The 25612-nt window shown below is 33.3% G+C and overlaps 3 protein-coding genes across 3 annotated transcripts; 2 read left to right on the top strand and 1 right to left on the bottom strand.

Annotated features, from left to right (window-relative positions):
* The first annotated feature begins 635 nt into the window (after positions 1–635).
* LOC140880147 (magnesium-chelatase subunit ChlD, chloroplastic) lies at positions 636–9227 on the top strand. Its single transcript, XM_073284317.1, has 15 exons — positions 636–974; positions 1470–1648; positions 1889–1973; positions 2045–2361; positions 2993–3116; positions 3319–3411; positions 3941–4036; positions 4504–4638; positions 4828–5031; positions 5251–5406; positions 5504–5611; positions 8260–8394; positions 8484–8645; positions 8728–8848; positions 8935–9227. Exons 1-15 carry the CDS (start codon positions 690–692, stop codon positions 9018–9020), a joined length of 2286 nt encoding a protein of 761 aa, XP_073140418.1. The 5' UTR covers positions 636–689; the 3' UTR covers positions 9021–9227.
* Positions 9228–10435: 1208 nt separating this feature from the next.
* On the top strand, positions 10436–13377 carry LOC140884413 (uncharacterized). Its single transcript, XM_073291166.1, has 7 exons — positions 10436–10648; positions 10764–10880; positions 11499–11966; positions 12062–12201; positions 12344–12464; positions 12692–12832; positions 13091–13377. Exons 1-7 carry the CDS (start codon positions 10481–10483, stop codon positions 13172–13174), a joined length of 1239 nt encoding a protein of 412 aa, XP_073147267.1. The 5' UTR covers positions 10436–10480; the 3' UTR covers positions 13175–13377.
* A 450-nt stretch (positions 13378–13827) lies between these two features.
* On the bottom strand, positions 13828–18923 carry LOC140880146 (hexokinase-3-like). Its single transcript, XM_073284315.1, has 9 exons — positions 18351–18923; positions 16754–16904; positions 16480–16662; positions 15897–15971; positions 15329–15484; positions 15124–15222; positions 14909–15036; positions 14670–14751; positions 13828–14593 (listed from the first exon to the last, which is right to left on the bottom strand). Exons 1-9 carry the CDS (start codon positions 18620–18622, stop codon positions 14207–14209), a joined length of 1533 nt encoding a protein of 510 aa, XP_073140416.1. The 5' UTR covers positions 18623–18923; the 3' UTR covers positions 13828–14206.
* Between the last annotated feature and the right edge of the window lie 6689 nt (positions 18924–25612).

Here is a 25612-nt window from a genome sequence, read left to right as displayed (position 1 = left end):
TATTCATATCAGAACGCATAAAACATACAAACTTTAAGAACAAATACAAAAAATCTTAGAAAAAATCTTATAAATTGTTTGATATCAAAATCGGAGGAATAACAACAGATACTAGGTTAACTAAGAAACTAAGAAATTTTTGGAGGGAATACTTGCTAATCTCAAACTAACTTTTGTTAACATGCAATGCAATAGTATTCACAGTTATCATGTTATCATCATGCTTGATTTGAAAAACTCGATTACATTTCAACTTAAATTTGTTTCACTCAAATATTATTAATCGATTTTACAGTCTACAATTTGAAAATTTTATCCGATCAATCGAAATTTTGAAAAGAGGAGGTATAAATAAATCTACACTATATGACTAAGAATTGAAATATAAATTTTTTATATACTAGTAACTAATTTAGAATTTTAAAATACATCAAATGTTATTTTTCTAGGTATAGTTTCACCATACTACACATTAGATGATAAAATAAAATTTTAAAAAGATTTAATTAATCATATAAATAATTACAGTGGTTACGGGGAGAAACTGAAAACGCTACTGCGAGTTATTCTACAGGTTTTCATAAAACGCGACTTTAGTTTAAAGATAAGATGACTAATATCAAGCGATAAGAAGCGCCAGATATTCTCAACCTGTTGAGTTTCATGTTCTCGGTTGATGATTCTTTGCAATGGCGATCAGTGCACCCATTAATCCATCTATTTCTTCGCCTAAGTCCTTTACAATTCTGAAATATTCGAACCCGTTGAATCCATTTCCTGTTTTTGCTCATTCTGTGAGGCCGAGAGTGTATTCTTTACGCAGAAAAGGTAGGAGGCTGTGTGTTGAAGCCACTGCCACTCTTGATTCCGGCAATGGAGCAGTGGGCGTGGCGCCATCAAAGAATAAGGAAGAAAGCTCCACTCCCAGTGAATATGGCAGGCAATTCTTCCCTTTGGCTGCTGTTGTTGGCCAGGTAACAATCTCCTCCCTGCTCCTAGTGTGTAGGCTAAATGCGGGATCTTGGTGTGATTTCGTTAAGTGTTGGAGTATCTAGCCTCGAATTCTGCGTTGCCGGAACAGGTGGATTCTACTGCTATGAAATTTTCTCAATGCGTGGCAGCGGATTGGGACTAGTGTTTGCTGTACATATGTTTTAGAAATGCCCAATAATTCTTCCATGATGATTTAGAATATATTTTTTTAAATTTATTTCTGCTTTTATTCTATTTACTATTCCCTTATGTGTTTGTTTCCTGGCACCAAGAATGCGGGATAGTTTATTTAACATGAAGGGAGCAAGTGTCTTTGCTTTCTTATCAGCTGTCACACTTTTGTTCAACTCATTCTCTAAATCAGTTGTCTACATGTTCATCACTCCAGTGGTGTTTTCAGAGGACAAGTTAAAACTTAGTTAATTAGAGATGACTTGTCTATTTTGTAGACCTTTGAAAGTGGATTTTCTTTACAGGATGCTATTAAGACTGCTCTTTTACTCGGGGCTATAGACCGTGAGATAGGAGGAATAGCAATCTCTGGAAAGAGAGGAACAGCCAAAACAGTGATGGCGCGTGGCTTGCATGCTATTCTTCCACCTATTGAAGTAGTTGCTGGATCATTTGCAAATTCTGACCCAGCTAAACCTGAAGAGTGAGGCTTACTGATTTGGCTTCGATAGATTGTATGCGTTATCCAGAAGTTATATTGTCAATAATGTCTCATGCTTTGCAAATGCGAACTTGATGAGTTGGAACTATTTCTACATTCAGTTGCATTCTGGGCTAGTTCAACAACTGAGCTTGCACGGACTTTTTCTAGTTTTTGTTTCTCATTTTATTGGAGATAATGAAGCTATGTGTTTTTTTTAAATTCATCGCATGAAATTTGAAGGTGGGAAGATGGCCTAGCTGACAAAGTAGTTTATGACTCTGATGGAAACATAAAGACCCAAGTAGTCAGGTCGCCTTTTGTTCAGGTAATTACTCAGAAGACATTGTTTGAAATAAGAAATGCTAGTTTGTATAATCTCATGCACCTGTTTCGCAGATCCCTCTCGGAGTTACAGAGGATAGATTGATAGGGTCTGTTGATGTTGAAGAATCTGTGAAATCTGGAACTACAATTTTTCAGCCCGGTCTTCTTGCCGAGGCCCATCGAGGAGTGCTGTATGTTGATGAGATTAATCTTTTGGATGAAAGCATTAGTAATTTGCTTCTAAACGTCTTGACGGAGGGGGTCAATATTGTGGAGAGAGAAGGTATCAGTTTTCGACACCCATGTAAACCACTTTTGATTGCTACTTATAATCCTGAAGAGGGTGCCGTTCGGGAACATCTTCTAGACCGTATATCAATAAACCTGAGGTATGACTTGTGGTCTACTTTATGTGTGCATTTTGTCATGCAGTCGTGTCTAGCAGTTTCTCTTTGTTTTGGCACGTGTTGCTTCAAGTATGCAACTTTTCTATTCTTGTTACCGATTTTTTAAATTATAAATCTTCCGCAGTTGGAATTAATTTTGGTAAACTACGTGATTGAAACCAACCGAGCTTGGTCTCAAATACTTAGCATCAATTTCATTTCAAATTGGTTTTTACATTATTTTAGAATTGATTTCTTTTCAAATATTAATATTAGTCATTTACTGAACATTTCTTTGCACATATATTGTTTACATCTACGATCTCTGGATCTATAGTTGATGAATTGCAAACTGCAACATGTGGGAAAATGGAACCAGTCTTATGATCCTTAAAGGAGGCAAGTCAAATAAGGATTGGCAGGGTTTCCCTAGCCATGCTTACACCATTATGCACATTTCTTTCTAGTATTTACTTGATACCCTCATTTTAGAGCCAAGCAACTTAATGAGTTGCAAAATAGGAAAGCATGTATCCACGTTTTACCACCGGCTTAACTATTCAGTTCTTTAATATCGTCAAATATTATTCACCTTCAAAGTAGTATATTCTCTTGTGTCATCATTACTGTGCAGTGCAGATCTTCCAATGAGTTTTGAAGATCGTGTTGCAGCTGTTGAAATTGCTACACAGTTTCAAGAACAAAGTCGTGAAGTGCTAAAAAGGGTTGAGGAAGATATGGACGTAGCAAAGACACAGGTTTGGTTGTAAAGAAACATGAAGGATAACAATGATATCATATTATAGATATTATATGTCAAAATAAATCAATTTATGTATATCCTGTCAAACAAATTTAGTTGCACAAATACCTCATAGCAGATAATGGCCTATGATTCTGAAATCTTCTTAATTAATCATTTGGAAGCTGAACGAAGGTCTTTTTGTTTATTTGCTGAAGATAATTTTGGCTAGAGAGTATTTAAAGGATGTGATTATCAGCAGGGAGCAATTAAAGTACCTTGTTCTGGAAGCCCTCCGAGGCGGTTGCCAGGTTTTTAATGTTAAACCCTCCCATTGTTTGCTTTCTTATATCATGATTGAGTTTTTCCATGCTTTTTTGACGAAAAGAAGCACACTTATGCTATCACGGGTTCTCTACTTTTTTCTCCAATTTTTTTCTCTGGGGTTGGTGAATTTCAAGTTACATGCTTCAAATTTAAAGAGAGACCTGTTTATTTATCATCAAAGTTTTATACTTATATTTTTTTCTTTGTATGATTCCCACTTGTTTTTATCGATCATGTCAGGATGCTAGAATTTTAATGGTTTTAAATTTTTTTAACATATAAATTTACCACAGTGTGTAAAGAACCATCTTGATGCATATCATATATGCTTGACGCCAGCACACTTTCACCAAGTTACTTGATGCAAATATGTGATGAAGGGATATGCTAACGCTATAATTACTTATGAAGTGATACTGTTATCAGATATTCATTTTTTTTTTAAAAACACTGATTCCTCTATTCCGCAATGAGCCTTGTGGTGTTATTTGAACATCTTTTGTGTAAGTGCAGGGGCACAGAGCTGAATTGTACGCTGCACGAGTGGCTAGATGTCTAGCTGCTCTTGATGGACGTGAAAAAGTTGGTGTAGAGGACCTGAAGAAAGCTGTTAAGTACCATATTCCTCTGCTTTAATTGTTTTGATGTGTATCAGCAATAGTAACTTCTAAGAGGAGTGCCAAGATCAATGTAGATGAGTTGAACTGTTCACTGGACTTTTGAAATTTATAGATAGCTAAATATGTTTTACATCTGAGATGCCTTTTAAGTCTGTCCTTTGGATTGCCACAAGTTTTGTTTCTTGATATGGTTTCAAATCATTCGAGACAAGGAAAAGAACAAGCAGCGTTTGTTGAAAAGACGACCCTCATTCATCAAATGCAACTTATCCTACCTAGTTTTACAGTATACTAAGCATTTTATCTTTAGATCAGTGCTGATTAGATGGACACTCAGGCCTTTATCTTGCGTGTGTGCATCTTTAAAATAAAACATTTCATCTCAAATATTTGTTATTGTTGCTATTTTCATGAGTGCACCACCTTTGGAGAATTCATGGCAATCACTGTTAACAGGTAGAATTGGTCATACTTCCACGGTCAATCATTAATGAAAGTCCACCTGATCAGCAAAACCAGCAGCCTCCTCCCCCTCCTCCTCCGCAAAGTCAAGATTCTGCAGAAGAGCAGAATGAAGAGGAAGATCAAGAGGTTTATTCAAATATTCACTTCATTTTAAAAATTTTAACTTCTTTTCTTATACTCTTCTTTTTTCTTTTTTCCTTCCAAATCTGGCTCTTCTCATTACCAACTGTGTGACCTCAGGAAAGGAGTAACCTTCCTCCCGAATGGAATGATTTTGTATTTCCTTATGGACTGATCATGCCCTTTTTATAACAGGATGATGACAAGGATGAAGAGAATGAGCAGCAACAGGAACAAATACCTGAAGAGTTCATCTTCGATGCTGAAGGGGGTTTGGTGGATGAGAAACTTCTCTTCTTTGCGCAACAGGCGCAAAGACGACGAGGAAAAGCTGGGAGAGCGAAAAACGTTATATTTTCCGAGGACAGAGGGAGATATATTAAGCCAATGCTTCCAAAGGTCAGATATCCTTTCTTCTTCTTATGTGTGGACCCTCCAAAAGCATCTTACACATTGAGAGGGTAATGAAAGCTGCGGCCGATTATGAATGCTGGTGTCCTTTTCAAAGAAATCTTCTTACATTCCCTAGCTAGCTCACTGGCTAAGAATAGGATAGGTTGTTCTGTGAGGTCTGCTTTTATGTGAACTTTTCTGATAAAGTTTTCCATTCATGACCAGGGGCCTGTAAAGAGGTTGGCTGTTGATGCAACCCTTAGAGCGGCAGCACCATATCAAAAGTTGCGGAGAGAGAAGGATGTTCAAAAAATTAGGAAAGTGTTTGTGGAGAAGACAGACATGAGAGCTAAAAGAATGGCTCGAAAAGCAGGGGCATTGGTAGTGTTCTAGTCGATTGCTGTCAATTTTCAGTATTTAAGTTCCATATTATGTCAGCTTCAGTGTAGTAAACCTGCAACCTCTTTATATGTGGCAGGTTATATTTGTTGTTGATGCAAGTGGAAGTATGGCGTTGAACAGAATGCAAAATGCTAAAGGCGCAGCGCTGAAATTACTTGCTGAGAGTTATACGAGTAGAGATCAGGTTAGTTTTGAACGTGGTATATATATCCCAAATTTTCTGCCATGTTTTATACGAGTAGATGTGGAGAAGTTACGAGGAAAGAAAAAGAGTAGAGGGGAGGAATGAAAAACGGAGAGTGAAAGAAAGGACTTTTTCATTTATACTCATAATCATAATTCTGCCTTTTGCCTTCTCAATGAAATAATGTAGCCTATTTATGGCCTTATTACATAGAGTTAAAAAAGGAAATAAAATTGGTACTAGATGAATGAGAAAAAATAAAAGATTTTCTAGTAAACACATTATAATCAGTTTAAATCGATTTCGAAATTTGTCTTTATATTTGTACCTGAATTAGGTTTGCAATCCCCTTGATTTGTCCTCCATTTGTAGCTTAAATTCCCTGAGTATATGTTGGTTTAGATTCCACACTATGATGGAACAAGCAAACTATGTGAAAACTGATATTGACATTTTTTTAGAATGGGAAGGAATGAGTTGTCACCTCGTGATGATATCTCGTGAGATTGAATTGATTCTTAGAGGCATGCGCGGCTAGCACATTCACATCTTGTTGCCTGTGCCCATGTTTGGTCCATTGGAGGGAATGGTCCCACTTTCCATTCTTATATTTTTACAAAACAAAATTTCAATATTAGTTTCTAAACATATATTTTAATAATAATGATAATAGTAATAAATAATTATTATAATATTATATATACATAATAAATATTTATTTATTATTATATAATAAATATTATTACTATTTAATATTATTTATTAGTATGATTTATTTATTATTAATAATATTTTTACAATAATAATAATAATAAAATAATATTTATTATTATTAATATCATTAGGCTATGTTTACTTAGTGAGATTAATTATATATAGATAAATAATGTTAAGACTATTAAACTAATTTTATAGGATGCTGAATAATGATGGATAAACAATCACATGTTTACTTTGATGGATCAATTTGGTGATTGATATTCTGATTAAGTGACGAGCTACAATTTTGCACTTTACTTATAATATATATTCTTATTTTTAGTTTGTATTTGTAAAATTAAGATTGTGATTTTTATTGAATAATGTACATTATTATTAATCCACATGTAAATTATTTTAATCCAAAATTATTTAGTATAAATATTAATTATTTTTTAAAACAAAAAATTAATAAATTGAGTTAAAAAAAGTTTTCCATGAATAAGGATAATCATATCTTAAATTATTAGATTTTTTATTCATCTTTTATAATTTTAAAATGGATTTTTCATATATTAAAATCAAATGAAATGTATTAAACGTATCTTCAAGTATTTGAAATTTATATTCATGTTTTATAATTTTTTTAAATGGGGTTTTCATGTATTATTTTTTTGGGAAATAAAGGACATTGATGTAATTTTTTTCAATTGGAAACATAATTAGTTAAAATGATTATTTATCACACCATTTATTTGTGACAAATCATTAAGGTTTAAAGTTTAAATTAGGTAAATAAGGATGAGTTTTATGAGTTAATACGGGCCCTAAAAAAGCAAGTAAACATGAGATTGATAAGATTATTAATATAATCATATACTTATCATAGCAAGTAAACGCAACCTTAGGATATAGATTTAGATTATTTAAGTAAACTTAATAACAATAATTTTATAGTACTTAATAAAACATCAATAATTATTATTTTATTATTTAATAATAATAATCACTTTAATAACAAAACTTCTTGAGTAGCTATTATTTTGAATTTTAGGTAAAAATTATTTGATTATTAAAAATAATTTCATTCTATTTCTTTTTTGTTTCTTCCATCACCAAATATCAATCACTGGGGAGTAGAACTACCATTTCATTCTCATTCTTATTTAATTTCAAAGTTCATTTCATTCTCATTCTTTTTTCCATTCCAATGTATATCAATCATGACCTTAGAGTTTTGGGCTTTTGGCAATGATCTTTTGTCTATTTTCAGTCTTGGGGAGCTGAAGTAATGCCTAAATATTCATAATGCTTATCTCCTTAATTTACAAGAGCGATTTCCTTTCATTTTGTTACGTTCTGTTACTGGACTGTGTATTGGCAGAACCCCGATACCCCGAATATCTTATGGTAGAGAGGCTATTAAGACTAGGGTGGCATGATATCAATTCGGTTTGGAAACTGCAGGAGCTTTAGCTCGAAAGGACATGAATTTACATGTGTCAATCCCTGGTTAAATATGATTTCTCAAAAGCTACCCTGAGTTTTTATTAGTTAATGTAATCTTTAAATTTATAATTTGAAATATCAAGCTTAGTTCATATATCATTATTTGAAATCCTCTTTTTACTCCTCTTTAGTAATCTAAATCACCAGTAAATCATAATTTGCGTGATGATGGTTCTTGAGCTGGGTTTCTCGCTTTTTCTCAAATAATGTGTTGATCATCGTCTGATAGCAACTGCAATAAACAAAGCTTCAGTTTAGGTTTCTGTCCAACACAGACTTGAAGTTATAAATGATTTAGACACCCGGCTTTATTAAACTCGTTTTGCAACCCCGATTGAGATTCTACTCTCCTTTTACTTTAAGGGTTGTTCGATGAAGATCACGTAGAACCTAACAAGAATTCTGATATGGTAAATTGATGTTGGAATATACTTGAACAGGTATCTATCATTCCCTTCCGTGGGGATGCTGCAGAAGTTCTCCTGCCTCCTTCGAGGTCAATCGCCATGGCTAGGAAGCGTCTTGAGAGGCTTCCATGTGGTGGAGGTTCTCCTCTTGCCCATGGCCTTACCACGGTATGAAAGTTGCATTTATATATCTGTTCACATCATTTTTTCTAGCATTATTATATGAACTTTCAAACTCTCTGTTAAAATTCCCTCAGGCTGTCAGAGTTGGAATGAATGCAGAGAAGAGCGGTGATGTCGGACGTGTAATGATCGTGGCAATAACTGATGGAAGGGCCAACATATCGCTAAAGAGATCCACGGATCCTGAAGCTGCTGCTGCTGCTGATATGCCTAGACCCTCCGCTCAAGAATTGAAGGTGGATCTCAAGTTTACCCATTTTAGAGTACTCACGAATTTTACAGTTTCCAAATTTGATAAATTTGTTAATATTGTTTTAGGATGAGATTCTTGAAGTTGCTGGGAAGATTTATAAAGCAGGGATGTCACTTCTAATCATTGATACAGAAAACAAGTTCGTTTCAACCGGTTTTGCCAAAGAAATTGCAAGAGTTGCTCAAGGTCTGTAAATCTTAATTCTGGGATCATATTCTATATTTCGGCATTATAACGAAATTTTTCATGAGATATGGTTATCGAATATCCAGGAAAATACTACTACCTGCCGAATGCTTCAGACGCAGTTATCTCAGCAGCGACGAAAGATGCGTTGTCGGCTTTGAAAAATTCATAATCCGACCCCATTATAAGATTCAACTTATTGTTAGTTTTAATCTGAGATGAAACATGCAAGTAAGCGAGCAATGTCTTGTATTGGCTTTTTTGAAATTTTCTCCTCTTTTTGGTTTAATGTTAATGTAATATTGTTCTTTTTTTCTTTGACAATTTTGCCATGAGATTTTGGAATTGCACAGACCATCTGATAACATTTGTTGCAGAGTTCCTCTGTGTCTTGTTCGAAACAGTCTAGAATCTAAAGACATACTGTCTATGGATACATGAAAGTGGAGGCGGACATGACAGCAGGTTGGTTTTGGATCAATGGATTTTGATTTGTAAGGAAATTTCAAATCAATGCATTTGAAATCCATTAAATTTGAAATTAATAGATTGAGAATTGAAATTGAAGGGAAAAAAAATGCACTTGGTTAACATAAGAGATTTCAAATCTAACTCTAATCTGCACCCAATATATACAATGGATTTGAGGTGTAGATTTGAAATCAAATTCATTTAAATTCTTCAATTCAGACTCTTAGCATGAGAACCATATATGAGAATGATAATGATAATGAAATATGTATTATGGACATGTAGCAAAAAGCGATAGTTGATTGAAAAAACAAAGAGATGTTACAAAGTAAACCAGATAACGTGAATGAATTCGAAAAGGAATACATATTAAAATTGAATTTTGACAATATAAACGATAAAAATCTCGACTGAATATAAAATAATTATAAACAACAAATGACCACAAATACTTTCAATATAATTGTTCATAGTTTTATATAAAAAAACTAACTAAAAATAATAATTAGCCGCTAAAAACAAACTGTAAAGTGGAGGATATCATCTATACTATCTAAACAACAAAATGACCACAAATACTTCCAATTCCTTTATTTGTTTGTCCTTTAGTATATATTTAATTACCAAAATTTTATTTTATTTTGTTCATTGATAACTAATTATTTACGAAAATGTCACTTTCATTATATTTTTTTTTGGATATTTATTTATAATAATGTCATTTTTTTATTTCACTATTTATTATTTTTATTTTTAGTTAAAAAAAAATAACAGCACGCGCGAGTACTAGTTTAAATAAAACTTAAATATTAAATTTGGTATGCTTCTCCACATCTTCAGAAAATAAGAGTTAGTGTTAGTGCCCCAAAGGGGGTGTCCAATAGAGTAGGTGAACTTTTGGCCAGAGGTCAGAAGTTTGATTCCTCCTACCAACAATTTTTTGGACTAGTCTGTCACACATGGTTTGCCCAGTGTGGTTCACCTGACTAGCGTAGTGCGTTAGTCCGGGGTTTACCCAGAGCGCACCAAAAAGTAGCGGCCGCGGGTTTCCACATAAAAAAAATAATAATAATGTTAGTTCAAGTGCAAATCCAAATAGCAAAAAAGTTAGAGTGGGCCCAATACAATTTGGGCCGAAACAGAACTTCTAAAAATTGGGACATGAGCCCACAGTTCGAGCCCAAAATAGGCCATCAAGATTCAAGACGTATCTCGGCAACCTCTGCAATTTACCTTCGCAGCTCTTCAATGGCGACTGAGAATAAATCGAAGCCAAACAGCCACCCCAACAAAATTAACAAGAAAAGAAAGCACTACCTCCCTCACAATGTACTCTGTTTCTGTTCATCTCTTTTCCCATGATAAAAGATACTACACTTTCAGAATTTTGTTCCAAGTTGATTGTTTATTGGTTTGCTGAACTTTTTTTGTGGTTTTTTTTCAGAGGCCAGTGAAGAAGGGCGCTCACCCTTTATGCCCAGGAGTTCAGGGTTTCTTCATAACGTGTGATGGTGGGAGGGAACACCAAGCCTCGAATGAAGCCATCAATGTTATTGACTCTGTATGTATATATTTTCCCTTGAGAACAAAGGAAGAAGGCAAAGTTTTGAGGAGTTGTTTTGTTTGATGTGTTAAAGATTGAAGCTTTTTGTTGTTTCCATGTCGATTATTGTGGTGGGTGTTATGATATTAAAGTTTTGGTGCTATTAGGAGGAGGGTTCGGGGTGGTTATTATTGAAGTCTTGTTTTCTGAGTTTATCTGCTTTTAAAGATTTTCGTTTTCATCTCATAAATTATGATCTCTCTACTGCACCCTATTGCTTCACTCAACATAAGCTTTAGAGACTCAAATTATCTTCACTGTCTTTGCTTAATTAATTGGTGTTTTGTGATCTAGATTCTACTGTCCTTTTCTTGTTGCCCTTATGGTTGGTAGACCTGGTACCTCTTTGTTTTAGAACTCGCAGTCAGTCTCCAAAAACATTTTAAGTCACCATCTCTCGAATAAATATCCAGATCATTTGTTGAGTCTTGATTCCTGACGTAGGAATTATGTTTTTCCGGGATGTGTCATCTACCACTACCTGGATTTGTTTGTTGTATCTGTTAGTTTTTCTTCTCGGCCTTCTCTTTGAAGCTAGTTATAGTTAGTTTTATAATTTGTTGTTTCTGGATGCAGTTCTATGAAGAGGTTGTGGAGGGGATTGAGTCAAAAGTTGAGAAACTGAAACCATCAGTTAACCCTTTGAACAAAGTAACCAAATTCTCATACTCTGATTCTTCCAGTAGTGACGATGAAGGTGATGATGAGAATAAAGACCCAGAAGATGATGGTCAAGGGGATGGAGATGAATTGCAGAAAAATAATGTAGATGAACCTGTCACTGCAGTAAACGTTGATTTGAGAGATGAGCCAGGACCTCAGAATGAAGATGATGCATCTTTAGAGAAGAAAACACAAGAAATCGAAGAGAAGCCTGAGGATCACCTCAATCAAGAGGCTGAAGCTGTGGTGCCTCCTGTTAAGAAACAATGTGTGCGAACAGGTACAGCTGAATCTGGAAATGGCTCATCTCTCAAGGTAGAAAAAAAATCTATTGATCAGCTAATTGAAGCTGAGCTAGCGGAGTTGGCTGACAAAGGCAAGGTGAGTGGAAAATGACTGCCAGAGTTTTTTTTTGGTTGAAATTTGAAAAACATATGCTTTTGCTATTGATACAATGTTTCTTTCTAAAAAATTAGAGGCTTTTTACCAAACTAGACCCCGGTTGTAATGGCGTTGCCTTCATACAAATGCGCAAGAGAGATGGAGATCCTAGTCCGAAAGATATCATTCAACACATGATGACGTCTCTTGCATCCACCAGGAAACATATGTCAAGGTCCGAATTTTACAAGTTGCTTCCTCCTGATTCTCCCTCTAGAGGGAATAAAAATGGGTTTTTTTAGAATGCCCGTTGTTTCATTCATTTATTATTTTCACATTTGGCATGAGTGAGCTTAGAATCTGCTCTCTCTTACCAGATTTTTGTTAAGAGTACTTCCTATAGAAATTACATGCTATGCATCAGATGAAGAAATCAGAAGAGCTATCAAACCTCTGGTCGAAAAGTATTTTCCAGAAGAAACTCAGACCCCACTTAAGGTAAACGCACAACCCAGTGATTTTAGCCATTTTGCGTTTTGTAGGTACCGAACCATTGTGTACTCAATTGTAACCAGTTCTAGATTTCATTAACGAGTGAAAATTCAAAAGGGCAGTCATCTAGCTTGTTTAAGTTGCTTCTTTGAGGTTGATATATAATGTATACTTTTACCCTCAATCAAACATTACAAAGTAAATCTCCATCTTAATAACTATTTCCTCTGCAGTTTGCAGTTCTCTATGAAGCTCGCGCAAACACTGGCATTGATCGAGCTAAAATTATAGGTGCAGTTGCCAAATCTGTCCCACCACCGCATAAAGTCGATCTTGGCAGCCCCAACTTGAGTATAGTGGTCCAAATTGTCAAGGTAAGAAATCATTCTTTTCGGGATTCAAAAACCAGTGCATCTCTATATCGATTCGTCTAAACCACCCAAAAAAATTGTAAATTGGGGAGGGGACTTGAATTTGGTACTTTCCCATTAACTGGACGACAGTGCTGTTGTACAAGCTAGAAGCTGTTTTTCGTATATGTTCCTCACAATTCAAAGCAACAAAATCCATTGAGACTTGGGGATGCACTTGTTTCTAAATGTGCTGACACGCTTGTTCTTCATTTCTTTCAGACTGTATGTTTAATCGGGGTTGCCGAAAGGTACAAGGAACTGGCCAAGTACAACGTGAGGCAGCTCACATCAGAGACAACATAGCGACAGCCAAGAATTGTCCAACCTCGGTTATTGCACTAGATTTGGTTGTAATAATATGGCAGTTCGCATGTTTACATGTTCAACAACGAGTCTGAAACTGGTTAAGTTAGTGAAAACCGAGATCTCATTTTTGGATTTTACATATTGGAAATATACATTTCTAATTGCTTCTGCCCATTATTATCTTGGAACAGACGTATATGATATGTTCAAATCTTACTCAAGAGGCACAAAATCTTGAATCCCCTGCTTTAAACTAACCGAGGCAGAGTCAGGAGTTTATTGAGGAAAAATACCCTGGTGGGCCACCTATTGTCTTTCGGTTCTTGATTTTTCAATATTTGGTTTCATAGAAATCGAAATCCTCAGTTTCAGTTCAAGGATCTTTCGAAATCAAAACTGAACCAAATTCATTCAAAAAATTAAATGAAACTGAACATTGGTTGGAGAAATTTGACATCTTATCTTACCGTTACCTAGGAAAAGAGAGGTTCTTTAAGCCACAACTCATCTAGTTTCCAATTTAGTACTGTGTAAAATCTTGATTGTTTTTGGCATTCGACTTTCTAATCGATTTTTCGATTTTAGACTCACAGGAACAATCAAAATATCAACCAGCGACCATTAAAAATTACAAATCCCGAGTCGGTAAAAAAATATATATTAACGAATAAATAGAATTGAATTCAATATTTCAGACCTTAGTTACATCATATCTATCTAGCAATGTAACCTATGAGATCGACCTAGTATATATCATGAAACATATACTACAAACTGTACACCATAAGTTTATGGTTCCCACGAGTATAAAGGGGCTATGCACATTTTGATTCGCCCCTGATCCTTGGTGTGATATCTTCCATAACATGGCTGGAAATTCACCACATATCTTGCAATTCAAAATCTTGTTTGAAACATGAAAATGCATCACGAAATACGTAGCGAGCTTTCCAGCAAGTGCAAGGGAAGATATACTAAATATAACAGGAGATGAGGTCCAGGCTGTACATGTGTGTGTATATATAGCAACTATAGAACGGTATCCTCAACAGAGGATGCTGAATGAGATGCAGCTAAAAGGGCAGCACCAATACCTGATCCATCTTCAGTCACTTTAATTATGACATAAGGAGCCACATCCTCACCTAATATTTGTGCCATTGCCTCGTTTAAATACTCTCTGAACAATGTATAGTTCGTATATAAACCCCCCTCAATCGCCACCACCGTTCTTTTCATCTTGATGCTTCCCACTTTGGGTCTGACTTTCCCACTAGTGACTCCACCACTCCCATCGCGGCCAATCTTTTTCAGTATTCCCACAATTCCTGCTGCTGCCAATCTGGCTGCTCTGCAGGTCACTATATCGCATACCTTTACAATAAGCTTGCGAATATTAAGGGGAACATCAGGGATCTGAAAGGCAAAGCAATTGGGATCTTTTCAGAAAGATGCAAGTAAAATGAGAATAAAGATTGAGTAAGCATTCAACCTCCAAAACGTCTTTTAAGACTCTGGCTACCTCCCTTAAATCAGGGGATTCATCCTCGTGCATGGCAGCCATTAATGGAGTCCTGGAATAGTTTAAGGAGTGAATAAAAGAAAAAAACATGAAACAGAGAAACTATCGTACCAGTTTAAAACATAAATATGTAAAATGATAATACCAGCTTAAACATAAAGTTGAATTTGAATACTGAGACTAAATGCACCAAGAATGAGATCTATTACCTCAAGATGAAGGGCACGTGTAATTTCGAAGAACCAGGTCCAAACACATCAAACTCCTGAGACATCCGTAGAATCACTCTGCGTACAACATCTCCTAGGTACATTCCTGATATCATTTTCTCAAAACCCTATAGCATAGCATATTTTTCATTGATCAGTCGCCAGCTCGAATTAATGAGCAAAAAGTTACTTATTAACTGTTGAATTATCATCACCTGATCATTTGGGTTAGGACTCTCAGCATCCAAGTCAATATCATATGATGTTCTAGGCAAATGTGATGACCAAAAATTACCCCATTCTACGTTGACCACCTAACAACATCTCAGAAAATGTTGCAAATTAGATACGCTAGAAAATGAAAGCAAATATGTCTATATCAATCATGAAAAATACTTAATCGACACTTGGAAAGTCTACCATGTCTCTTGAAGCAGTAAGGACGCCTTGACACTTGATTATTGCATCTGCTCTTTCTAAATAACAGGCATTGGTACCTGTCCCGATAATCACGGCGACCAATGTGTCCTCATCATGGTAATGACCCACAGCCAAGGTCCCTACGGTATCATTTATCTACTTACACAATAAGAAACATTGATTGATACACCATATATGAACACGAAAAGAGATGAAATAATCATTCATATAATTATGAGGGAATCAATAATGAGTTGAATTATGAACCCACATGATATATGATGTCAATACTGAGGACTAAAAAAAAGGGGAAAAGCAATTATTCACATTAGCTAAAAACCAATACCAGAGGACTAAAGAAAAACAAAAGAAAAGAAAAAAGCAATTATTCACATCAGCTAAAAACCAATACCAACTAGAGGAAATAATTAGATTAACTCTTTTACGCTAAACATGAAATGTAAAACTAAATGAAGAAAACTGCAGCATTTCATCATATGAATGAGTATATACCTTCATTTATACTGTATGAGGCTATAACTCTATTAGGATCGAACAAAAAACTTACAAGTGCAGTCACTTGAATATCCAGTCCTTTCCGAGACAATGCATGCTGTAGGCACTGGGAAACATCTCTTCCAATCTAAAAGCAAGCATGAAATAGTACACAAAGATATAATTGATATCTACGTTCATATCAATGAATTTAAGGCAAAAATATAATTATTCTACTTTAATATAAGAAAAATGACCATATATTCTCTTAGAACGAACTAGCTTGACTGACAGATTTAACCAAGAATGACATCGGTTTGTTGGAGTAATGTCACTTTGAAGCAGGTAGAATTGAGACCAATTATATGGCAACAAGTACATTGCTTTCAGAAATCCATTGATTCTCAATAAAATCTATTGTCGCGATGTACAAAGGCAAGTTGGATGAAGGAATAAAAAGGAAAAGCAGAGTAGAATTTTACGTGGACAATAAGAGAACTGAATAAAATGGCATTTTGACACATATTTAATAATGACTGGTTACTTTAGAATAAATTCCTTCCCCCCAATCTCCCCACCCAAAACTACTTATCATCTTCCACTCATTAGGAAAGATAACTAGAACCAACACAAAGAAGCAAACATCTTTAACTAACCGTGTCTTCTATAGCGAATCCTTTCGTCCATTTGATTAGAAGTCCTGACGAAAAAGAAATTTGTTTCACTGGAAATGAAAATGTGAAGCCCAGTTCCCTCTTTCCCATTTTTGAAAGCTCAGAAACGTTATCTCCCTTTCCAACAAAAACCTTCAATGACGTGGCTATGAAATCAAAAAGCTCCTGATAGAGGAAAACCACAATGAAGAAAAATGGCTGTCTCAATTCTCAATTTACCCTGAACAGAAAAAAAAAATTGCCTAAACTTTCCTACCTCACTTGTACTAGTCATCAAAGGCTCAGGAATGGGTTGTCGATCTACGTCGTGTCCAATAATAGCAGACCTTTGGCCTCCTAGCTGAACCCGCAAGACTCGAAAGTTGGTACCACCAAGATGTAGAGCATAAAAGGTCCCTTTCTCATTCCTGGAGAAATAATGTAAGATTGAACTTAACAAGCAACGCTGAACTTAAGAAACAAAAAGGAAAAGCTTTCTAATTTTATCAACAGCAACAGAGATTTGAATACACAATTAGGACACTAAAAGAAGATTGAACAGTTATATTGCTGAAAATTTTAGCTGTTGATTTGTAACAGATGCATGTATAAGCACCATGAAACTTAGCACTAACAAAATAGCCATTCGACACAAATGAAAATTATTTTGTTTTTCATCATAATTGGAAAAAAAAATAGGAAAATACAAGCAACGAAGAGATACACACAAAAAAAGGTAACAAAATTTACCTTATAAATTTTATGAGAGAATAAAATAATGATCAACAGCAATAGAATTGAAGAAATCTAAAAACAAAAACCATTAGTGCCAGATGGTTTCGACTAACAAAACATAGTTTAGGTATGCAACAAAAATAATTTCAAAGCAACTTCATAAAGCATTTAAAAATTAAACGGTTTATCCCTAAAGAAAGCTTCTTAAAGCCAACTGAAACGAATTAGATTAGTATCATGATCGCAATGATGTAACAATAATAATATATAACTATATGTTATTACAACCAACGATATCAATACAGACGAGCACTTTATATTATCAACAATTTCGCTTTGGCAAGTAACGAATAACACAATAGTATTGAAACGATAGTATTCCAAAGTTACAGCAAAGGAAATACAGCCTTTATGAACCAGAGAATATTGAACTAGATTATTTAATGGGTGTGGGTTATCCCGAAATAAAACTGTAGAACCTAGCATACAATCCTATCCAACGCCATCAAACTAATTAAGCTTGTCTAAGAACAAAAGTGGGGGGCAGAGCCAGCAATCACAACTCCAAAACACGAATCAAATTAAAATATTAAAAAAATTAAAAAAATAAAGGAAGATTATGAATGAAATGCTATTAACACCAAAAAACTATTAATTTAAAACAAAAAACAAAACACCCACACACACACACAGAGAGAGAGAGAGAGAGAGAGAGAGAGAGAGAGAGAGAGAGAGAGAGAGAGAGAGAACAACAAAGAACAGCGCATAGCAAAAACCAGAGCAATCAAGCATATTCCCAAATGGGGAAAGAAAAAAATGACTTGGTGAAAACAACAATTTATATCCCATTCTTGAAAAAAACCAAAGTGATACCAACTTAGGAACAGACAGAAAGAAGGATACACAATCAAGCATTAACCAAACACATAAAAATTCGATAACATCACTAACAATTACTAAAAATTACAGCAATAAAAAACACAGAAAAGTCGAACATTTTCACATCATTTATACAAATAAAATCAATGCCACGCACAAAAACAAAAAAAACAAAATCAAACACTGGCAACAGCATTTTGGAGCACGATGAAAACAATAATACAATGAAGAGAGATATACAAAAGTATTGAAGGGTTTACCCAGTGGGAAGATCATGAACGTAAGTGAGGAGCATCTTGAGCTTCGAACCTCCCTCTGAAGCAAGCCCCGCGTGCATCTCAACCGCCATTGCATCCACAACCTGGCGCAGCCTCCCCACCGGGGTGGCACAGCCCTCCTCCAGCTCCTCCACCACCCTCAGAACCCTCCTCCATCCCATCCTCCTCCTCACCCTCCTCCCCACCATCACCGCCGCCACTACACACGCTGCCACTGCACACCCCGCCGCCAACCCCACCCCCACTTTCCCCATTTAAAAGAAAAAAACAAAAAAGACTCTCCCTTTCCCCCTTCTCACTCACTCCGAAGCAGAGTAATCAATCCACCATCGTCACAATAAACCGCAATCAACCAAATATCAGTGATCAATCCACGACATCATCCCGCAAGAATCAGATTTCCGGTCCAATTTATCAACAGCTGGAGCGCAAAAACGGCGACTCGCTCAAGGGTTCGCGGCACAAACGTCGTCTGAATATTTTTCCCAACACGTATCGATTCTTGCTCACTTCTTTTTACCCCCACTCTCCAATGGCGAAACGGAGAAGAGTTGGCTGCTCTCCAAGGAAAGAAAAAGTTTTCGGAATTGAGAAAGCGAACTTGGGTATTTATACTCACGTCCCAAATGACGGATTTGCCCTTCAACATTACAGAAATGCCTGATTTGTTACCTTTCTCGTTATAGCGAGGGGATCCTGAGTTTGACTGCTTAGAAATCTGAGAAATTTTTTTAGAAATTACGATTTTGCCACTGTATGGTGCTTTCTTAACATTAAAAAAAATAATAATACAGAAATTATGAAATATTTAACTTTTACGTTCTCGAATTAATAATCATTTTCATGTGATATAGTTTTTTTTTTCTTTGCGTTATTTGTAGAAATGTGTGTTAATTTCGAGTGGAACAGTAATTATAAAATAAAATACAATTATTTTGTTTAGTGTGAGGCATACCAAATTGGTATGTTGGTGTGGTTTCTTTTTTTATTTTTTAAAAATGATTTAATATTTTTTATTTTTACAATTATTTAATATAAAAACGAACGGTATATGAACGTAAATGTGCACGCAAAAACGAATCGTACAAACACGCAACGCATGTATAAAAAAGCACATTGTATAAGCACGCAACACATGCAATTTGGTACTAGTATATATATATAAATGTATCACGTGTTTGGTGGGTGGTTTTTGATGGGTTAGGATTTTGGAGCTTTGATTTAAAAAGGTGGTAGATTAATGGGACGTTTAATGAGAATGATAGGGACATTTTCTTAATGATAGCAAGAAAAAAAATTGAAAGGGATGAGACAACCTTTTGTCCTTTGATTTGGATTCTTTATGTTTGGTGTTTCTAGTGTATTATTATATTGCAATTTTAATGATGATGAGGTATTTTAAGCATGATTTTTCATTTTTTCGTCTTTTTATTTATATTATAATCTATAAATCGATGATAAACCATATAATTTTTTAAATTTTTTTTCAAATGTACAACAATTCACTATTCAACTATAATGTCTTAATCACTCTATCATAAAAATATGATCACACTCAATCTGATGTATTGTGATTTATATTCCAACTTTTCTCGGACATATTTAACCATTCATGATAAAATTTGATAGTTATAATAAATTTTTATTAGATTATAAAAATAGTGATCAGATTACGATATTCACGTATTTTTGCAGTTATTATCTAATCTGATCATTATATTTTCATAAAATAAAATTATTTTTATTATTTTTTTTTTAAAAAAAAAAAGAGAGATTGTACAAAAGAGACATTTTACTATGGGGGTGGGAGAAGATAAATAAACGACGACGTATTTTGGCGCTTTTCCTGTGCAGGGATCGTACATGGTGCCAGCTGTGATCCGCTAATTCCAGCTGTGCATCGAAAAAGCAACTGCACCAAAACCATACCATTCATTCCCATTACTAGACATTTCTTTTATTTTTTTTGTTCTTTTTTCAATTTACACCCTGTGTTTTTCTTTTTTCTTTTTTTTCCTTTGCCTTTTTTATTATTATTTTTTTGGATTTAAAAGAAAGAATAGTCAATAGACAATATAATAAAGTTTTTTTTTTTTGAAAAAAAATTGGAAATATGAGTATATAAATTTAATTAATCGATACTTTAATGCATCTTCCTATCTTTTAGAATTATTGCTCTCAAAGACTTTTAAAGCTCGACTCGGATAAATAGATTTATACAGAAGAATCACCATTCCTATTTATATTCGTATTCTCGGACACATTTTTAATAATATGTAAATTTATAACGTGTGATGTATTTGGTCTTGGTCCACGCAAACGCGACTTAGATGAGAAGGGGTTTTTGTAGAAGTATTAGTGATCCACTTTTTTTTTTTATGATTGGTCTGTCCAATACATTTTTTCTTGGAAATAGAACGTGTAATGTAACGTCACAATCTTTAAGGTCATACGAGCATGATTGTTGTACACAATGGTTATGGGATCCGGTAGCAAGTTATTTATTTGTCTTCAATTTGCGGAAAATGGTTACACTTATGTATCAATACATAATGATATGTTATTAAATCAATTTAAATATCTCACACATTCAGATATATGATATAGACAATATCACAGAGTTGTAAATAAAATACAATGATCAGTCTTTACTTGAGGGGAGCTATCTAGTAGTCATATTTTTGTGATCTTGGATTATCTGTTCTACTTCTTATCTCGACTCATCGATGTTTGTCCATCCTGTGGATTGTCCACCTTCAACATGATTTTTTTCACTTTCTCTTAGTCATTTCCTAACCAAACTCCTAAACCCTAAAACGAAAAATATAGAAGAAATATTTTCGTGAGTTACATCGCTCTAGAATTTCATGAAAAGAACGAATAATTCATATACATAATTATGATTGTATATTCCCCACTTTATGATTTCTCCTTTGTGAATCGTAATTAAAACCGTTATCTAAAAAATTAGAATTTTTTGATGTGATGTGATTTGAATTAATACGAAACATTTTTTTTTTAGTCAAAAGAAACTATTTTTTTTTTGGGCTGCGTGTAGTGTTAATATTTTGGGCGTAGCTCTTAGGTGAGGACTTGTTGTGGTTTGGAGTATTTGTTTAATTTTAATTTAATTTTATGTGAAAAGTGAATGGTTGACTCTTCCACATGTGCAGTCCACCAACAAAGCTTAGCTTTCGTGCCATCCCATTTTGTTTTACGCTACAAACGTGCTCAAATTTCCCCATTCAATGCGACACCTACCACACTACTTTCTACTTTTCAATTACTTGTTCTACTATGGGATATTAATGTTTTGTACAATCCAAATTCGCTTTTTTTCGTATTTTATATCCCTAATTTTATAAAATTTTGATCTTTTATATTGCTAAAGTTCAGCACTAACTTGTTTCTCGATATAGTGTTGATCTGACGTCAAAATGACATACATCGGGGTAGTGGCAAATTAACGAAGGATGAGATGTCACCGCGTCAAAAACATTGTCTTAAGATTCCATGTAAAGGTGGATATTTATCAATTTATATGAAGTCCATATTTGTTTCAGTTGACTCTATGTGTTAGAAAAAATATATACCTTTAGATATGAAAAATTTTATAAATAGGCTCCGTTTAATTTTTTTGTGCATTTGAATAAACTTGAGGATGTTATTTTCTTTAAAAAGCAGTTGATCGAGATTTTAAAAAATAAACCATTTGGATATATTGTTAGGTAATAGTATTATTATGGTTTGGATCTAAATTAACACCAAAAACTATCTCAATAGAATATGATTGTCAAAATTCATTTATGTAACTTTCAATAACTTAATACAATCAACGTGAGATATTGTACGAATAACATGAAATTTTCCCACATTAACAATTGTGAAGAAAAATGATTTTTTTAAAAAAAAAAACTTTTAAAGATGCAGTAAAACGCAATTAAGAGACATACAAAACGGAAATTTCAGTATCGCGTTCGTGTAAATTCAAAACTTAATACTCTGGTATAATATATTTAATGTCACATTGAATTGAACAACATCGAAACCCGAAATTTCGGTAAATATTTATTTATTATATTAGCCAATGCAAGTAGCCTAGGTTTTGGATTGGTCTTAAATTGGCAAAGATTTCAATCATAATACACATTCGCCGATCTTCAAATTAATTATCCTGTAATGTTTTTAATACATATTCTTTAATTTATGTAATGTGATAATCGTATTTAATCCAAAATAAATAAATGAACACAATTTTTTAAACAAAAAATGTAGAAAATATATACAATACCAATATATGACTTGATTTAAAATTTTAAACTCATAAAATTTCTTTTTTTTTTTTTTGCAAATCGTAATTTTATTATCCTAGTTAAAATTCAATTTATAGCCCCCAAACAAGTCAACATTAATTACGACCAAGTAAATGATCATCACCAAATCCGCTGCCCACATTTAAGTGTTGAATGAAGTGCCATTAAATGCACTTACATTAATTGCTCTCCATTATTTAATTATTGTTATTATTATTTTTTTTCAATAATAATAATAATAATAATAATAATAATAATATTTTTTCAAAAGAAATAATTCATCAAATCACATTTTACACGAAGGGGCTATTGTTTATTCATAACTCGAATTTTTATACGTCCACATTGTTCTTTCCATTAATTTACAAATAGTAAAAATGAATCTCGGGCTTTTATTTTATATTTTTTTAAAAAATAAACTTCTGTATTTTTCATTGTATTATGTATTCAATTCCAAGCACGATCTGTCGATGAATTCGATTATGATTGACCAATTAATTCGATACTAGATCGAATAGCCATTATTAAAATATATTATTGATTTTAAAATATCTAAAACGTTCTACATTGTTTTACACAATAAGAGACATATATATATATATATATATAGTAAATAATTTTTAGTTTTTGATGACAATAAACCAAATTTCCTTGCCCAGACAACCTTTCCCAAACTTTTATTTTATGAGAAAAACGCAGTAAAGTGAAAAGTACACAATTAAATTGAAAAAATTACTCCAATATGTTACTTTTCTACATAACAAAGTTTATGTAGATAAAATGATACTTTTATGAAAATTTAACGTAAACACACATATCTCCTACAAGGAATCATCGGTATAGACAATAAGGTCATCTCCAATCAACACATTACGCTATTTTAGTGTCGCATACTAACGTCGATATATATAATTTCTAAGCCAAATACAAGACTAATCTATAATCCATCAACTCGAAAATTTACATTAAAAAATATTATCGAAATATTTCTTATTATTTTATTCAACACAACTACTTTATTCCATAAAATATTAATTAACACATTAATTAAAATATCAATACACAATTAATTTATTCCAAAAAATATTAATTAACACATAAATCAAAATATCAATTGATTAATTATAAGCGTAATAAATTTCTATATCGAAATTTATTTTAAAAATTAATTAATTTAAATGAATAATTAAATATGTCTAAACAAATACTTTTAAAAATTTAAAATTTAAATATTATTATTTTAAATACTTAAAATTATAATTTTTTTATATGTAATCAATGAGTTTATACTATATTTTATTCGATTAAAAAGAACCTTAACGTTATTGCTATAGTGTTGCACCAAATGTGGTGCAACACAGTATTGTAGCATTCTTAGAACATAGCGTTAAATATAATTTAGCTAGGGGTGGAATTGGGTCGGGACTCGTCCCGTAACCCCTTTATCCGATTTCCGTCTCGATAGAAATTGGGATATTTTTTTCTCCCGATCCCGCACCCGAGAAATGTCGGGAGCCGAATGTTCGGGATCCCGAACATTCGGGATCCTTTCGGGTCGGGAGAGGGTAATCCCGAATAATATTTTTTTTTAAAAAAAATTCTATGAAAATATTTTAAAAAAAAATTATGAAAAAAATCAAACAATTTTTTTTAATACATTACAAATAAATTAAAATTTCTTTATATATAACCATTAAAAAAACTAAAATATTTTTTTAGTACATTACAAATAAACTAAAACAACTACTTAATTAATAAAAAAACATATAATTATTCATAATAATAAAAAAACAAAATAAAAATTTATAACTCAATGTTAATATTTAAAAAGATAAATATAAAAAAAAATTATATGGTATATAATTATAAAACATTAATATTAAAACATAAAATTTTTTTAAAAAATATTTTTTTAATTAAAAAATATTATTTTTATATTTGGGTCGGGTCGGAAATCCCGTCGAGAAGAGTAGCCTATCCCGATCCCGATCCCGAAATTAATCGGGTCGGAAAAAATCCCGACCACTCGGGTCGGGAAAATTTCGGGTCGGAAAACTTTCGGGACGGGGATCGGATTAAAAATCGGGTCGAAATTTATATAAAATTTGCCACCCCTAAATTTAGCATTTGGTTGGAGGAACCCATTGGACGTTACCTCAGCTTCCAATGCTAGGATAGCGTCCAGTTGGAGATGCTCTAGTTGTATTTTTTTTTACATTTTATTTACATCACATAAATTCCACAAATTGCACGAATAAATTAACGAGTAATATTTTTTCTTCACTTTATTTATATCACATATACTCAACTTTGTGGTTGATGAGTTGTAACTCATTTGACATCAATGTCCCAAATTTAGAACTATGTCTCAAATTTAAAATTCGATAGCCCTTCAACTAAAAAAAAGTCAACTTTGTAGATAAGTCATAAGTGCTTTTATACTTGAGTAGAGTGTGAGTGATATTATCGGCTAATTTTTTTTTTGACGGTAAAAACTTACAATATTATTTAGATTATGGATTAAAAGTCATTACAAGATTTATCAACCATGACGTTAAATTCCCTTGCTCCCATACAAAATGATATAAACGGCTAATTAGGATAGCTTGTGCTCGAATGATAATAATAGTTTTCTTTCAATAATCAATCAATACAAATTGTTATGTAAATAACATTGCTTATAAGTAAATAGGAAAACAGTAGAGCTCGATGTACTTTAAGGATATTAACCTAACCATAAATCTTATGTTTTGTGATTTGACATATCAACAATATAACATTAGGAATATGCATCGTTAGATATATAGTCGTTAATTTAGGTACTATCTTTAATGTACAATCTCATTAACAATACGAAAATTGCAAAAACGTAATTTTAAAAAATATATAGAAAAAGAACCATTCATTAGCATTTATTCCGACGAATTAGTC

The sequence above is a fragment of the Henckelia pumila genome, chromosome 2 (assembly GCF_033568475.1).
Source record: "Henckelia pumila isolate YLH828 chromosome 2, ASM3356847v2, whole genome shotgun sequence".
Taxonomy (NCBI): Eukaryota; Viridiplantae; Streptophyta; class Magnoliopsida; order Lamiales; family Gesneriaceae; genus Henckelia; species Henckelia pumila.
This window is presented reverse-complemented; position numbering and strand designations above follow the sequence as displayed.

Excerpts from the sequence above, each read along its gene's own strand:
- LOC140884413 (XM_073291166.1), top strand. The coding sequence starts at position 10,481 with ATGAGCCCACAGTTCGAGCCCAAAATAGGCCATCAAGATTCAAGACGT. Across the intron at positions 10,881-11,498 it reads CCATCAATGTTATTGACTCT|TTCTATGAAGAGGTTGTGGA; the intron begins GTATGTATATAT and ends TTCTGGATGCAG. Across the intron at positions 12,833-13,090 it reads TAGTGGTCCAAATTGTCAAG|ACTGTATGTTTAATCGGGGT; the intron begins GTAAGAAATCAT and ends CATTTCTTTCAG.
- LOC140880146 (XM_073284315.1), bottom strand. The coding sequence starts at position 18,622 with ATGGGGAAAGTGGGGGTGGGGTTGGCGGCGGGGTGTGCAGTGGCAGCG. Across the intron at positions 16,905-18,350 it reads GTTCATGATCTTCCCACTGG|GAATGAGAAAGGGACCTTTT; the intron begins GTAAACCCTTCA and ends TTATTTCTCCAG. Across the intron at positions 14,594-14,669 it reads TCTTAAAAGACGTTTTGGAG|ATCCCTGATGTTCCCCTTAA; the intron begins GTTGAATGCTTA and ends TTTGCCTTTCAG.
- LOC140880147 (XM_073284317.1), top strand. The coding sequence starts at position 690 with ATGGCGATCAGTGCACCCATTAATCCATCTATTTCTTCGCCTAAGTCC. Across the intron at positions 1,649-1,888 it reads GACCCAGCTAAACCTGAAGA|GTGGGAAGATGGCCTAGCTG; the intron begins GTGAGGCTTACT and ends TGAAATTTGAAG. Across the intron at positions 4,037-4,503 it reads TAGAGGACCTGAAGAAAGCT|GTAGAATTGGTCATACTTCC; the intron begins GTTAAGTACCAT and ends CACTGTTAACAG.